A 17,378-nucleotide genomic window follows, 5' to 3' on the forward strand; every position below is an offset into this window, starting at 1 on the left:
TTTATTTTTTTTTTTAATTAGTTTTCAGCAGTTAGGCTTGTTTGGAGCCTGCCTCTAGAGCTCCTCGCACTACAGGCCTAGGAGTGGAACTGTACTTCACTGATGGTTAATTTTAGATTACTTCTGTATTTTAAATTATTCTTTTGGCATTCCTATTACCATCATTTTTATGACCTCTCTGAAGGCAAAACAAATGTTTCACCCTTAGAATGCTCTGATATTTTTCATCATTGTGCCAATCCATTGGAAAAAGAATCTAAATTCTAATGTTCTGGATAATAGTGATCACATTCCAAAATGAGAATGTTATCTGTAATCTTGTACTTTATACTTCTATTAAAATGTTCTATAAGTTTTTGATGGCTTGGTGGTTCTGGGTAGCTAAGGTTATACAAGCAGCAGCGTTGCAGTGTGACGTGGAGGGAGTACTGTGTATTCAGATCCTGGGAGCACCTGCTGACTAAATTACCTCAGCTCGACCCCAGCAGGACACCCTGACTTTTTAACACACTCGTTAGAATTCTAAAATGTCAGGCTCACAGTTTATATATTAGTTCTGTATGGCTTTTGGTTATGTTAATAGTACTGACTTGTTTTTTTCCTAGATAGCTATAAACCACGAGTGGACTTTTTAATGACAGCCACATTTGTCTTTGTTTTTATAGAGTTGTTGCCTGCAATCTCTATCCCTTTGTAAAGACAGTGGCTTCTCCAGGTGTAACTGTTGAAGAGGCTGTGGAGCAAATTGACATTGGTAAGTCAGAAAAACCATTTTAGAAGACCGAGAGAGGAGAGGATTATTTAAATTTTAGTGAGATTTCATTTTGAATTTTATTACTGAGGAAATAGAAAATAGCTACTTCTGGATTGTGTTTTGGGATTACTATAATTCATTTATATTTTCTAAGCTTTTTTGTGTGCAGAGATTCATCTGGGTTATTTTCCTGATTTATTTATTTATTTATTTTATTTTTATTTTTTTGAGACGAAGTCTTGCTGTGTCATCCAGGCTGGAGTGCAGTGGCGCAATTTTGGCTGACTGCAACCTCTGCCTCCTGGGCTCAAGTGATTCTCTTGCCTCAGCCTCCTGAGTAGCTGGGATTACAGGTGCACACCACCACGCCCGGCTAATTTTTTTTTTTTTTTGTATTTTTTGTAGAGATGGAATTTCACAATGTTGGCCAGAGTGGTCTCGAACACCTGACCTCAGGTGATCCACCTGCCTCAGCCTCCCAAAGTGCTGGGATTCCAGGCATGAGCCACTGCACCCAGCTTATTTTCCTGATTTTTAAGCCAGGAATTAAAATGGAAGTACATGCACAATCACTTTATTTGAAAGCGGTTAATAAGCTGATAGGGACATACAAAAATCAATACGTCTTTTGTTCTTCAAAGGTGGAGTAACCTTACTGAGAGCTGCAGCCAAAAACCATGCTCGAGTGACAGTCGTGTGTGAACCAGAGGACTATGTGGTGGTGTCCACGGAGATGCAGAGCTCCGAGAGTAAGGACACCTCCTTGCAGACTAGACGCCAGTTAGCCTTGAAGGTGGGATGCACTTTCATGATATTGTAAGTTACATCCATGGAGTGCAGTGTTTGCCAGACCAAGCAGTATTCAATTCTTGGTAGATTGCATCACCTACCAAAGGTCTGCTTGGAGCTGCTATCGTTTTGTTAAAAATGGAGAGACCAGCTATTACAGAGGTATTCTGTCAAAAAGATTGAAAGAGGGCCAGGTGCAGTGGCTCATGCCTGTAATCCCAGCACTTTGGGAGGCCGAGGCAGGTGGATCACCTGAGGTCAGGAGTTTGAGTTTGAGACCAGCCTGGCCAATGTGGTGAAACCCCGTCTCTACTGAAAATACAAAAATTAGCCGAGTGTGATGTGGTACGCCTGTGATCCCAGCTACTCGGGAGATTGAGGCGGGAGAATCTCTAGAACCCAGCAGGCGGAAGTTGCATTGAGCCGAGATCACACCACTGCACTCTAGCCTGGGTGGCAGAGTGAGACTTTGTCTCAAAAAAAAAGATTGAAAGAGAATTGGAAAGGGGTAATTTGTTGGGCCATTCAGTGCTTTGGTGTTATTCATGATGTCATCATGTTGTGCAGCCACCACATAGCGCTGAATAGTGAGATCTCATTTGCTGTGGATGTAGAAAACCATCTTGTCCCCAATTTGGAAAGTGCTGCTAGTGTCTCACAAAACTTATGCTTTTTGTAGGCATTCACTCATACGGCACAATATGATGAAGCAATTTCAGATTATTTCAGGAAACAGTACAGCAAAGGCATATCTCAGATGCCCTTGCGGTATGGAATGAACCCTCATCAGACCCCTGCCCAGCTGTACACACTGCAGCCCAAGCTTCCCATCACAGGTAAAGCCCAAGCATTCTGTGGTATGGTTTGCTGTGTCTGGAGAGTGTTTGTTTCTCTGTATTGCATCTGATGTGGTTCACATTCAGAAGATGATACATTCCATAATGCCTCTCGTAGCCATCTGATAACCATCTGGTTTGAGACGCCATTTGGGCTGAAGAGCACAGAAGTTGAGTAGTCTGGAGTTCTGAAAAGATGTCATGGGGGAGATGGAGATTGGAATGTCTCTGCCATGTAGATCTTTTTGAAGACATGAGACAGGATGGGATGGCCTGGATTTTATAGAGAAGAGGGTCAAGAAAGCCTTGGGGTAAAGGCTTGGTAGGTATACTGTGGAGGAACCAGCAGAAGAAAAGTTGTAATTCCAACCTTTTTGAATGCATTTGAGAACAGAAAAGGGACTGTTTGTTTTGCAAATGTTGTAAGAAGCCATTGCCTTGGAATGTTGGATCTAGAAGCCCAATTGAAGTCGGCCAAAATAGAAATGTGATGTTAAGAACTAACGCTGATAAAGAGGTTTCTTTGAACAGAGAAAGTAGGACTTCCCCTGGGTTTGTAGAGTTTAGAGAGGGTTTTTAAATGTGTGTCCTGTTCTGTTCCAAAGGTAGGCTGTTAGAGTCTGTCCTGCTCTGGTACAAGGGAGAGTAGGGGCAGGGACAGGCGAGAGTCCCAGGCATGGAGGCCTTGGAATCCCAAGCACTGCCGGGGCAGCTGGCCTTGGCTGAGAGCAAGGGCAGCCTCCTTCCTGCCTGGGGCGGTCAGCATTTCGTGGGGGGGATGCAGCCTGGGCTTCCTTTCCCTGTCACCAGCTGAGAGAGCGATGGGGAGGGGAGCATGCCAGGTGGGAGGAGAATCTGAAAGCGTCTTCATGTTTGCCGCGTTCTATTGTTCTGCCTCAGATAGATTTTTTTTTTTTTTTTAATTAAGACGACGGAGTCTCGCTCTATCACCCAGGCTGGAGTGCAGTGGCGCAGTCTCTGGTTCAAGCGATTCTCCTGCCTCAGCCTCCTGAGTAGCTGGGATTACAGGTGCGCACCATCATGCCTGGCTAGTTTTTCTGTTTTTAGTAGAGATGGGGTTTCACCATGTTGGCCAGGCTGGTCTGAAACTCCTGACCTCAAGTTATCTGCCCGCCTTAGCCTCCCAGAGTGCTGGGATTACAGGTGTGAGCCACCACACCTGGCCTGAGATCTCAGATACATTTTGACACTAACACTTCCCAAGTCCCCACAGACACCCTGTGAAGTCCTCTAGGCTGAAGTAATCTAAGTAATTTGTTTTCTCTCAGCCTTTCTGGGCTTCACAGCACAATAATCTTTTAAAAATGGAAATCGGATGATGTCAGACCCTACTTAAAACCATTCCTTGGCTTTTCTTAAGCACCTTGCCCTGCCCCACAAACCCTGTGCTGCCTGCCTGCCTCCTATCTGCCCCCTCTGCAGCTCTCCCTGCCCCTGCTCCTAGCCCCTCCGCCCTGTGCCTCCAGTGGGCCCAGCTCCTTCCACTCCAGCACCTCTGGCTCCTTGTCCCCTTCACCCAAAATTCTTCCCTCTGCCCTTCACGATCTTGGTTTCTTGTTACTCAGGCCTCACCTCCTCAGAGAAGCCTTCCCTGACCACTTAGACCAAAGTAGCTGCCCATCGTGCTTTCATCCCGTCACCCTGTTTTGCTGCACGTGTTTCTGTTCAATCTGTTGAAGTTGTCTTCCCCCATTAGGATGGCAGCTTTTTTTTTTTTTTTGAGATGGAGTTTCGCTCTTTTTGCCCAGGCTAGAGTGCAGTGGTGTGATCTTGGCTCACGGCAACCTCCGCCTCCCAGGTTCAAGTGATTCTCCTGCCTCGGCCTCTCAAGTAGCTGGGAATACAGGCACCTGCCACCACACCTGGCTAATTTTGTATTTTTAGTAGAGATAGGGTGTCACTATGTTGGCCAGGCTGGTCTTGAACTCCTGACCTCAGGTGATCTGCCTGCCTCGGCCTCCCAAAGTGCTGGATTACAGGCATGAGCCACAGCGCCCGGCCAGGATATCAGCTTTTGAGAGCAGAAGCTGCGTCTGTTTTTGTCGCTGAATCCGCAGGGCTTAGAAGACTGCTTGGCACATTCCCTAAATGTTTACTGAATGAATAATTAGCAACCTGACATTTTGCACAAATTTTTCCTTGTAGGACTTCTTGAAACTGATTTGTCTGCTGTTATATCTGACCTATTTCCTGCTTATAGTTTATATTCTCCATTAAGATTCTGAGGCAAAAAAAAATCCCCATGTACTGTCAGTTCTTACACTTTTCATTTTCCAAAGCATTTTCATTGGACTATATAAAAGCCTTCATTGTTCCTTAGACTGTGTGTGCGTTTCTTTTGAAGTTTAAAGTATTATTTGTGGTAAACATGGCAGAGGCGGCCCTGGACACGTAAATAAGTGTTTCTTGTGCGAGATTCCCAGGGTTTTTCCCCAACATGGGCTTATTTCCACAACAGAAAAGGCGCTTTGCCTTTTCATGTGGTTTGAGTATTTGGCAGTGATGTTATTACACAGTGTACGGTTGCGTTTGTATCTAAAACAAAATTGAAGCAAGAACAAAGATGGGGTTGTGTGAGTGTGTGTATGTGTCTGAGATTTTAATGACTGGTTTGCTTATGATTGGAAACAAGATTCCTATGTATTTCAGCTATTTACTAGATTAAGCAGCTTTCCGCATTTCTCTGTGGCACTTTCTATTTCAGTTATTAATGTCTTTGAAAATTTGATATTTGAAGGGGAACCGGATACTCATTTTTTTTGAGGCAGAGTCTTGCTCTGTCGCCCAGGCTGGAGTGCAGTGGTGTGATCTCGGCTCACCACAACCTCCGCCTCCCAGGTTCAAGTGATTCTCCTGCTTCAGCATCCTGAGTAGTTGGGATTACAGGCATGTACCACCACGCCCAGCTAATTTTTGTATTTTTAGTAGAGACAGCGTTTCACCATATTGGCCAGGCCAGTCTCAAACTCCCAACCTCAGGCGATCCACCTACCTTGGCCTCCCAAAGTGTTGGGATTACAGGCATGAGCCACCGCACCCATCCAGATACTCTTTTAACTATGAGATGTTTCAGAAACCAAAAGTTTTCTCCCACTTATCAACCTTAACCTAAACCATCTATGAGGAGTGGGAGGGAGGTGGGGGAGTTGTACATATGGTGTTTTGTTTTATTACGCCTGTTGTATGCCTTAGGGGATATTTTACTTTTATTGTTTACTATTTATTGCCTAGTTTGTTTCTTCTGTGCCTCTCCCATAAATTTCATGAGGACAGTGATTTTATTTGACTTGATTTTTGGTTGGGGGAATTATTTTTTCAAGTTCTTTTTAAAATGGGGTTTTTTTTTTTTAGAGTAGTTACACGTTTACAGAAAAAATACACAGTGATTATAGGGAATTTCCATATACCCCCCTTCCCCACAGTTTGTCCTATTAACATCATGCATTAGTGTGGTATATTTGTTACAACTGATGAACTGATTTTGATTCATTATTAACCAAGGTTCATAGTTTAAAATTCATTCTTTGTGTTGTACATTCTGTGTGTTTGGAAAAATGCATAGTGGTATGTATCCCCCATTACAGTATCACGCAGAATAGTTTCGATGCCCTATAACTTGCTTGTGCTCCTCCACCTCATCCCTCCTTTCCCTTCTCCCCAACCCTTTGCAACCACTGTTATCTTTTTCTGTTTTCTTTTTTTTTTGGAATGGAGTCTTGCTATGTTGTCTGAGCTGGTTTTGATATCCTGGGACTCAAGCAATCCTCCCGTCTCTGCCTCTCAAGTAGCTACGATTACAGGCATGCACCACCATGCCCAGCTATTTTTACTGACTCTGTACCCATTTCCAGAATGTCAGATAGTTGGGATCATACAGTATGGAGCCCTTTTAGGCACTTTCAGTTAATAACATGCATTAAGTTTCTTGCACATCTTTTTGTGGGTTGGTAGCTTATTTCTTAATGCTGAATAATATTTCATTGTGTATGAATGTACCACAGTTTATCCATGGACATATTGAAGGGCATCAAAACTTCAAGGACAGTTTTTGGTAGTTTATGAACAAAATTGCTATAATCATTTGTGTGCAAGTTTTCAACTCCATTTGATAAATACCTAATGTTTTCTTTTATTGTATACTATTTATTGCCTGTTTTTTATTTGCCTCCCCAGTAAGCTCCATAAGGACAGTGACTTTTTTTTAAGAGGGTGACAGGGACGGTTTTTTTCACTGATGTATCCTGAATACCTAGAACAGTGCTTTTAACATCATAGTAGGCACTCAGTAAACATTTGGCAAGGTCTTTAAAACTATCTTAACCCATGAAGGACATGAAATTATACATTTCTGTTTTGTTTTGTTTTGTTTTTTGAGATGGAGTCTCGCTCTTGTCGCCCAGGCTGGAGTGCAATGGCGCGATTTCGGCTCACTACAACCTCCACCTTCCAGGTTCAAGCGATTCTCCTGCCTCAGCCTCTCGAGTAGCTAGGATTGCAGGCACCCACCACCACACCCGGCTAATTTTTGCATTTTTAGTAGAGATGGGGTTTCACCATATTGGCCAGGCTGGTCTCGAACTCCTGACCTCGTGATCCACCCACCTCAGCCTCCCAAAGTCCTGGGGTTATAGGCGTGAGCCATTGTACCTGGCTCATTTTTGTTATTAATGGCCCACCATTTCTTTCTGTGTGCTGAACTTCTTATGTTTATTCACAAGAGATACTAGCTCATAAAAAAATCTGCCAATGTTAAGAAACTAGGTAATGGAAAACTCTGAAGTTGCAGTCTCCTTTTAACTACAGTTCTGCTTTAGGCAGAGTCTGATGAGTTTGCCATCAAAGAAGAAAAAAACCCACATTATTTCTTCTCCTCTTCTTCCACCCACAGCTGTTGCTTTAGTTTGTAATATAATTTCTTAAATCGATAGGGTTTATAACTTAAATTTTGTACTGTCTCTGTAATTACCTCAATTGTTTAATCTTAGTTCTGTATTTACATGAATTCCTGACTGATCACTAGTCTTGTCATAGTTTCTCCCATCCCTAAATCTCTATTGTGGATTTATTTCTAGACTGGCTGGTTCTGGTCCTCCAGTCGTGTGTGTGTGTGTGTGTGTGTGTGTGTGTGTGTGTGTGTGTGTTCATGTACATGTGCATTTTTTTTTTAAAGATGGGCTCAGGCTCAGTTGCTTTGTTCTTTATCATCAAGATTTTATGTTTGTGTGTATCTGGCTCTTAATTATACTTAAAACATTTGTTTAGTCATGTTATTTTTTTGAGAAGTGTGCACACATCTGACCTTACTGATCCTGCTTAGTAATGTGCATGTATATTTTTACATTTAGTTCTAAATGGAGCCCCTGGATTTATAAACTTGTGCGATGCTTTGAACGCCTGGCAGCTGGTGAAGGAACTCAAGGAGGCTTTAGGTATTCCAGCCGCTGCCTCTTTCAAACATGTCAGCCCAGCAGGTAAAGCTCTGTGCTCTGGAAAGCTCCAGAATTGTTCGAAAGGCATTTCTTCTTAATTTATTTTTTTAATATTAACAAGTTCTAATGTGAATATAGACATGCTATGAAATCTGAAAGTCATCTGTTGATAACATATCAATGTAATAATATAAAATCTGATACACACACAGAATTATGTAATATTGTCAGCTAGGAAAATGAGGCAGGAATTTGTTTGTGGAGTGGAACCATGAAAGTTTAGAAAATAAAAGTGAAATGTCCTAATGCAGTAGACTAAGTCTTTTCTCACATCTTTGAAAATGTAACGGAGTAAACATAAAGAAGAAGTTCTTAGGACTCTTTATCTGAAACTTCTTATAGTCATTGTATGAGATACTTTGCTTCTGTATTTAAATCATTAATTCCTCAGTTGAGTTGTCTGTACACCACATCTTGCTGACAGTCCTCCAGCACATGATTTGTTCTCAGATGTTTATTGGATGTTGAAGTGATGTGAGTGGGGAAGAAATAAATGATGTGTGATATCAAAGTTATATCAAGCAGAATAGAGAGAAAGAGTCAGTAATGAAGTAAACCAGCTTCACCTACACGCTGGGTACTGTCAGGCTTCAGTGGCTCTGTGGTTTCAGAGGGCAGAGAGGAAATTTCCCTCACACTGCTCCCACAGCCATATTTTTAGTGTTTAATTATCTGGCTACATAGATTTCTGTTTAATTTAGCACAGGCACTAGAAAACGTGCTGTATAGACTGGATGTTAAGAAAACTGTCTTGATTTAGGAGTTGATAGGTAGTAACTTCAGCTTTCTTGGTTTATGATTTTACTATTTTCTAACCAGGTGCTGCTGTTGGAATTCCACTCAGTGAAGATGAGGCCAAAGTCTGCATGGTCTATGATCTCTATAAAACCCTCACACCCATCTCAACAGCATATGCAAGAGCAAGAGGTCAGACTCATAGGGCTTTTGGATTTGGGGGAGAAAGAAAAAGCAATATTTTATCCTAAATAGAATAAAAAGGATAGAATAAAGAAAAAAAAATAGATATTCTGTATAATAAATAGATGAAATTAAGGACTTCTATCTCTATATAAATATATAGTTATTCTATATAATGTAGTTTGATTAATGTAAAATACCCTTTGTTTCATTATAGGATTTCCTATTTAATTTGTTAATATTTGAGAATGATTCTATGAGTACCTCAAAATACATTTCTTTATAAAAGTATATGTTCGTATTTTAGGCTGGGCGCAGTGGCTCATGCCTCTAGTACCAGGACTTTGGGAGGCCGAGGCAGGCGGATCACGAGGTCAGGAGATTGAGACTATCCTGGCTAACACGGTGAAACCCTGTCTCTACTAAAAATACAAAAAATTAGACGGGCGTGGTAGTGGGTGCCTGTAGTCCCACCTACTCGGGAGGCTGAGGCAGGAGAATGGCGTGAACCCGGGAGGCGGAGCTTGCAGTGAGCCGAGATGGTGCCACTGCACTCCAGCCTGGGTGACAGAGCGATACTCTATCTCAAAAAAAAAAAAAAAAAAAAAGTATTTGTTAATATTTTAATGTAATAAATGGAAACACAATTGGAATTTGGTAAATGTAATTTTGCTAATTTTGGCTATTGAATGCGTTTGTTATTGTTTAATATGTGACCAAAATTGAAATTACAAAAAGCTTTTTTTTTTTTTTTGAGACAGATTCTTGCTCTGTTGCCCAGGCTGGAGTGCAGTGGCACCTTCTCAGCTCACTGCAACCTCCACCTCCTGGGTTCAAGCGATTCTCCTGCCTCAGCGTCCTGAGTAGCTGGGATTACAGGTGCGTGCCACCACACCTGGCTAATTTTTTGTATTTTTAGTAGAGACATGGCTTCACCGTGTTGGCCAGGCTGGTCTCGGGCTCCTGACCTCAAGTGGTTCACCTGCCTCTGCCTCCTACAGTGCTGGGATTACAGACGTGATTTATGGCTCTTCTAACTTTACTAAATTTGGTTAGAGTCATGTTTTATCAGAGACATTTACTTGTTGAATTTAATAACCCGTGAATATTCCTATAATATTTCTGAAAGTTCTTGAGAAACTATTATCATAGTTTATCATCTACAGCAGTGGTCAGCAACTTCAGCTGAATCCAGCCTGCCACCTGTTTTTGTGAATATAGTATATATAAATTGGTCCTTCACAGAAAAAGTTTTCTGAGTGTCACTCTAGAGGGTAAAATTAAAGAGTACTTTCTTACTGGTTACTTCAGTTAAATGACTTATTGATCTGTTAAAATCTTGTGTAAACAGTAAGGTTAGCTTCAGAGAAATGAATTTTATATGACAGTGGAGAATTTTATTACTTTTTCTATATCAGGATAGTTTGTGATAAATACTTCATTTTAATTTTTTTTACAGGGGCTGATAGGATGTCTTCATTTGGTGATTTTGTTGCATTGTCCGATGTTTGTGATGTACCAACTGCAAAAATTATTTCCAGAGAAGTTAGTGGACATTCATGTATCTTAATCTGTGTGTTGAATAAAGCTTTATTTGTTCATAATGTTCATTGAAACCATAACCTATAATATTTATGTTTATAATATCTTTAAATTAGCTAAGTTTATCATTTAATGTTCATATTTTAAATAGAACATGAATCTTAAATTGTTAATTTTGAAATATAGTGAATTATTGTTTCAGATGGACATTTGGCTGTTAAGATGTTTTTTACTTATATATTTATTTTAAATTCTTTGTTGTCTTCATGCCAAAGTTATTGTTTCTGAAGAACAGAAGTTGTAATTTTAGGTGGTGATGCGATAATGAATCTTACTGTATAATGGGAAAAAAATAGAAACTACATTAAGAAACTTACCCCATCAGTTGAATACCAAACAGGTATTCCAGACAGGTGGGGGTACTGTTGGTAGCAGGAAGACAGGAAGAAAAGAAAAAAAGGTTAAATAGCTCAGAAAAGGAAAAAAATAGGCAGAGGTGAAGGTTGAAGGAGTATGTGGCTTGGCACTATTTTGTTGCTTTAGGATTCTTTCCATGGCCACTGCCATCCCTGGGTTACAGGTTACAGGAGGGCTATGGCATTTGTGTCTTTCGTCATGTTAAATCTCTGATTTAATCTGGTCTTGCTATTAAGGAAAACGCCTTGCCAGAAGAGGTCGTTTAACCACGTACTAGGAGAGTCAGGACTAGAATGTGCTCTTGCTCATTCAAAACACTCCCTGAAGAAATATTTCCTCCTGAGGTATATGTGTTAGAGCAAATCACTCATATTTTCTTAGTTTAAACTGAAATGAACAAAAACTTAGAAAGGACAGAAAATTAGGATCTGCTATACAGAAAGCTGTATTCTAATAGATTTCTCTTTAAGTATAGTGTTAGCATTGTCTGTTGGAGGCAGAAACCAGAATATGCTGCAACATTATTTAAGACTGATAATTGCTGCTAGATTTTTTTAAGAGATGTTCTCTGATTTTTAAAAATAGAGATCGAAATTTAATATTTTTGCAGGTATCTGATGGTATAATTGCTCCAGGATATGAAGAAGAAGCCTTGACAATACTTTCCAAAAAGAAAAATGGAAACTACTGTGTCCTTCAGGTGAGTGCAATTCATGTTTGAAGCGGTAATTTGCTCTTTTATTCTGTGTCTCTTTCCCCCTTGTTTAATCTTTCCTTTGTACTCATACCTTTCTAGTTTATCCTTATTATAGTTTCTTTTCCCCTAATCCTGCGTTTAAAAAAATACTTTTAACGTGGAGTTTTGAGATGAGAGTAGCTTTCATCATGTTTTTACCCTCAGTTTTAACTTTTTGCTGATTGTGATGGCTCATGCCTATAGTTTCAGCCGCTTGAGAGGCTGATATGGGAGGATGGCTTGAGGCCAAGAATTGGAGGCTGTATTGTGGTACTATGATGCCTGTGAATAACGACTGCACTCCAGCCTTGGCAGTGTAGTAAGACCATGTCTCTAAAATACTAATAATAACAATATTTAATGGAAAGTCTCTCCATCCTTCTGTTACCTTTTGAAAAAATAACTAATATTTTAAATTTCTTGTTTATCTTTCCTGAAATAGTCTATATATTGAGCAAATATTTGCATGTGCATTTCTTTTTCTATTTTCCTGTTGACAAAAGTGTACCCTGCTTCACCTTCTTGGAAGTTTGTCCTGTATCTGTGTATTTTAACTTACCTGGACAGTCACCAGTCTTTAGCTACCACAAATACCCCTGCAGTGAATAACCTAGAAAAGTCCCGAGAGTGAAATTAAGGCTTAATAACAAGCTATATGTGTACTGGTAATCTTAATTGATACTGCCCCTTTTAGATGTTGTAGGCAAATTCATTGTCCTAACTGAAATATGTAAGTGTAGGGACCAGCCCCACAGGGTCGGCGGGTCTCTCCCCGTGTGCGGAGACGAGAGAGTGTAGAAATAAAGACACAAGACAAAGAGATAAAAGGCAGCTGGGCCCGGGGGACCACTACCACCAAGTCGCGGAGACCGATAGTGGCCTCGAATGCCAGGCTGCACTGATATTTATTGGATACAAGACAAAGGGGCAGGATAAGGAGAGTGAGCCGTCTCCAGTCATAGGTAAGGCCACGTGGGTCACGTGTCCACCGGACAGGGTGCCCTTCCCTGCCTGGCAGCCGAGGCAGAGAGAGAGAGGAGACAGAGAGAAAGACAGCTTATGCCATTATTTCTGCTTATTAGAGACTTTTAGTACTTTCACTAATTTGCTACTGCTATCTAGAAGGCAGAGCCAGGTATACAGGATGGAACATGAAGGCGGACTAGGAGCGTGACCACTGAAGCACAGCATCACAGGGAGACGGTTAGGCCTCCGGATAACTGCGGGCGAGCCTGACTAATGTCAGGCCCTCCACAAGAGGTGGAGGAGTAGAGTCTTCTCCAAACTCCCCCCGGGAAAGGGAGACTCCCTTTGCTGGTCTGCTAAGTAGCCGGTGTTTTTCCTTGACACTGAGGCTACCACTAGACCAGGGTCCGCTTGGCAGCGGGCGTCTTCCCAGACGCTGGCGTTACCGCTAGACCAAGGAGCCCTCTGGTGGCCCTGTCTCGGCATAACAGAAGGCTCGCACTCTTCTTGTCTTCTGGTCACTCCTCACTATGTCCCCTCAGCTCCTATCTCTGTATGGCCTGGTTTTTCCTAGGTTATGATTATAGAGCTAGGATTATTATAATATTGGAATAAAGAGTAATTGCTACCAACTGATGATTAATGATATTCATATATATAATCATATCTAAGATCTATATCTGGTATAACTATTCTTATTTTATATTTTATTATACTGGAACAGCTCATGTCCTTGGTCTCTTGCCTTGGCACCTGGGTGGCTTGCCGCCCACATATAAGGTTGCCTGTTTCCCAACACTTTTGTCAGCATTGTGGTTTTATACTTTTAAAAAGTCTCTGCAATTAGAAAATGGCATCTCTATGTAGTTTTAACATTGTGTGCGGTATGAGCATTTTTTCATGTTTGAATGTTTTATTCCTTTTTATGAACCATCTTTCCATATTCTTTGATGATTTTTCTACTAAGTTGTTGAGGTTTTTTTTTTTTTTTAGACTGATTTTTACGAGCTCTTCTGTATTGGGAAAACTAGCTCATGGTCTAAGATTATGCACTGATAAAGCAAAGAGTTATTTCAGTTTAAAGTAAAAATTCCTAATGCTACTTTTCACATAGTATTGATATCAGAGCTCTGTGGAATACTAATTCTGTATAAGGAAAGTTATTAAGTATGTCCCTTTGATGGTAAGATACCAATAATTTTATAGTTCACCATAGATTCCATGTCAGCAATTCAAGGAAAGAAGAAAATACCACATTAAATACACATACTTACTTTTTTTTAGCCACTTGACAGTCTGTTGCCCAGGCTAGAGTGCAGTGGCGCGATCTTGGTTCACTGCAGCCTCTGCCTCCTGAGTTCAAGCGATTCTCCTGCCTCAGCCTCCTGAGTACCTGGGACTACAGGCGTGCACTACCAGGCCTGGCTGATTTTTGTATTTTTAGTAGAGACTGGGTTTCACCTGTTGGCCGGGCTGGTCTCAAACTCCTGACCTCAAGGGATCCGCCCGCCTCAGCCTCCCAAAGTGTTGGGATTACAGGTGTGAGCCACCACGCCTGGCCCCCAGTTTCTTAATCAAGTTTTTTTTTGTTGTTGTTGTTAAGAGTATTATGTACTGAACAACCATTAGCATTTTCTTGTAGCATCATGGAAAATATTTTCCAAGACCTGAGTCATTGCCTTGATCTCTTTAACACCTGATAGTACCATGTTGGAGAGTGTCAAAGGAATATCAGGACTTCATTGGTATTTTACTCATTTGAGAATTTGGCTTAGGTTGCACATTGTACACATGATTATAAGCATGAGACAACTTATCCCTCTACCTGACTAATGATAAGTTTCTCCTAGCATCAGTTAATAGGAGAACATATCAATTTTAGAAATTTTATAATGCATAATACAAAGGAACATTTTAGAACTCAAGAAAATGTAGATTAAACAGAACTAATATTTATGGGGTCTTGCTTATAAATTATATGTCAGTGCTTTCTAAATCAAAGATCATCCAAAGCATAAAGAAGAAATAGTGTCAAGTTTAAAAAAAAATCCAGGGAGAGAGTAGTGTTACACGTATTGTTCCACACACTTAATGTTCTTTCGGTTCAAAATTTGGGAGAGGAAGATGGCAGTAAATGATACAAATTCCTTCCAAATAGCAAAGACACAGATCACAAATCCTGTTTTCTCACTTTTAGCTTCTAATTCATGGGCTAGCTGGGTTATTTTGTAACAGATTTTTAGAAAGGAAAATTAGAATTCAATTTTTGTGGCATGGCTTATTTAATTAGCACATCTGTTTTATCTGCTGACCTTCCAAAAGAACCATATAGATAGTAACTTAACCAAAAATACACTCACTGGAATCATTGGTTTTTAACATGTTGTATATAGGTTGTAAAATCTGTAAAATGCTGTTGGGTAGTAAAACCTATAAAAGACTTTGGAGAAAAGTATTAGCGCCTCGCTATTGTATTGTATCATACTAGAATGTTGAATTGTATCATACCAGAATGATTTAACACATCATTTGGTGTGTGAGAAAAGTTAGAAAATTAGAAAAATGTGTAAAAAATTAGAAACATCCATATAACCTTACTTACAATGAAATCCTTTGTACATAAATTAAATGAAAAATTTGAGGGAAGTGGAGAGATTAACTTTAACTTTTAAAATTTGTATTTTAGATGGACCAGTCTTACAAACCAGGTGAAAATGAAGTTCGAACTCTCTTTGGTCTTCATTTAAGCCAGAAGAGAAATAATGGTGTCGTCAACAAGTCATTATTTAGCAATGTTGTTACCAAGAATAAAGATGTAAGTTGGGAAGTATCTGAACTGACTGCTAGTAACTTCCATTGGTCTGTTTTCAATACTTAATGAGCTTTACATTTATTAAGGTCTGGATTTAGAACTGGTCTATATGCACACAGCTAGCTAGCTTATCTTTGAGTCATCAAATAAGCTTTGGAGTTTTAAGAAATGAATCAATGGCCATGTTAGAAGCTTCTGTGTGTATGTACATACTAGAGATATGTAGCTTTAATCGTACATAAATGGGATCATGTCTTCCATAATCTGGCTCCTGTAACTTGCCTTTTTTCCATGTACTAGGTTACAAATGTGTTTTTATATCAATAAATACAGATGCTGGGTGCGGTAGCTGACATCTGTAATCCCAACACTTTGGTAGGCCAAGGGGCAGATCTCTTGAGCTCAGGAGTTTAAGACCAGCCTGGCCAATGTAGTGAAACCTTGTCTCTAGAAAAAGTACAAAAATTAGCCTGGCGTGGTAGCTGCGCCTGTAGGTCCAGCTGCTTGAGAGGCTGAGGTGAGAGGATTGCATGAGCCTGGGAGATCGAGGCTGCAGTGAACCATGTTTGTGCCACTGCACTCCAGTCTGGGTGACAGAACAAGATCCTATCTCAAAAGTAAATGCATATTCATATCTTTATCTGAAAGTCCATGTGGCGATCAGTCCATGTGTACATGTGTAGATGTACTACGATGGATATTTATTTTTCTTATTTTTACTTTGATTTATTTATCTTTTTATTTTATTTTTTTTGAGACAGAGTCTCGCTCTGTCACCCAGGCTGGAGTACAGTGGTGCAATCTCAGGTCACTGCAAGCTCCGCCTCCCGGGTTCACACCATTCTCCTGCTTCAGCCTCCTGAGTAGCTGGGACTACAGGTGCCCACCACAACGCCTGGCTAATTTTTTTTGTATTTTTAGTAGAAACGGGGTTTCACTGTGTTAGCCAGGATGGTCTCAATCTCCTGACCTCGTGATCTGCCCACCTTGGCCTCCCAAAGTGCTGGGATTACAGGCGTGAGCCACCATGCCCGGCCTTTATTATTTTTTTTTTAAAGAGACTTTTGAATGTTTTTATCCCTTTGAAGCTCTCTGTGTTTGAATGTTTTTATTCCTTTGAAGCTCGCTCTGTTGCCCAGGCTGGAGTGCAGTGGTGTGGTTATAGCTCACTGCAACGTGGATCTTCTGATGGATATTTAGATTGCTTACATTTTCAGTGCTGTGATCAATGTTTTTATATAGACAAGTTTTTGGACTTGTGCTTTTTGTTATCTTGTAGTAGGGACACGTTCCTAGGATAATAATGGTGATTTTTGTGTTTTGGATATATTATCTCATTTAACACTTAGGTCACTCTACAGGGGTGACTACCATTGTGTCGATTGTGAAGATCACAAAATTGTACCATAGAGGACAGTTAAGAAATTTGACCGGAGTTACACAATAAAGAATGGACAAGCTGACATTTATTTTCTGGAGTATCTTAATTGAGCCTTCAGTTTGAAGGATGCTTTTCCTAGGTCTAAAGTAGGCTGTGCTTGTTTTTCAGTACTTTGCAGGAATCATTCCATTGCTTTCTGGTCTGTCTGGCTGATAGCCTGGAATTTTTTATTGAGTGCTAGGCATTGGGTATGAAAAAACTGTAGCAATATTTTGAGGGTTGGATGGTGTTATTTTTCTCTCCAGAGTTGACTTGTCCTTCTTTTGGGCAGATAAGGTGTAGGAGATATCTTCATTCTGTCAGAAATTGTTGAGCTTCCTGAAGGCTAAATAGGAATTTAGCCTTCAGTCTTTGTGAAGACTGGTCTGTTTATGGTTCATTCCTGCCCCTAAATCCCTAAGTATCTACTGATGTACACTGAACTCGGCTTTTGTCCCTTAGTCCTCTGAGACTGCCAAAAGTTGTGCCCAGCCAATTTACCTTTAGTTTATTGTGTGCAACTTAGAAAATGCCTTGAGGAGAAAAGCATAGACTGTCAGGCCCATTTCTTCCTGCTTCCATTTTCTCTGGGATGTTTGTCTGTTAGTACTTGCCGTCTGTCCGCTCTGCTCAGCTTTTCTGTTTGTTACTAAAAGAGGATTGGTCTCTTAACAAGCT

At 40.5% G+C, this 17,378-nt stretch overlaps 1 protein-coding gene across 1 annotated transcript in view; it reads left to right on the top strand.

Moving 5' to 3' along the window:
* The window catches only part of ATIC (5-aminoimidazole-4-carboxamide ribonucleotide formyltransferase/IMP cyclohydrolase), a 38,751-nt gene that overhangs the window by 12,584 nt on the left and 8,789 nt on the right, over positions 1 to 17,378 (top strand). Inside the window, exons 5-12 of the mRNA XM_003254044.3 lie at positions 666 to 754; positions 1,396 to 1,547; positions 2,223 to 2,379; positions 7,746 to 7,871; positions 8,709 to 8,816; positions 10,267 to 10,352; positions 11,377 to 11,466; positions 15,155 to 15,283. Coding sequence (XP_003254092.1) covers positions 666 to 754; positions 1,396 to 1,547; positions 2,223 to 2,379; positions 7,746 to 7,871; positions 8,709 to 8,816; positions 10,267 to 10,352; positions 11,377 to 11,466; positions 15,155 to 15,283 — 937 coding nt within the window. The remainder of the gene's footprint in view (positions 1 to 665; positions 755 to 1,395; positions 1,548 to 2,222; positions 2,380 to 7,745; positions 7,872 to 8,708; positions 8,817 to 10,266; positions 10,353 to 11,376; positions 11,467 to 15,154; positions 15,284 to 17,378) is intronic.

The sequence above is a fragment of the Nomascus leucogenys genome, chromosome 22a (genome assembly GCF_006542625.1).
Source record: "Nomascus leucogenys isolate Asia chromosome 22a, Asia_NLE_v1, whole genome shotgun sequence".
In the NCBI taxonomy this organism is placed as follows: Eukaryota; Metazoa; Chordata; class Mammalia; order Primates; family Hylobatidae; genus Nomascus; species Nomascus leucogenys.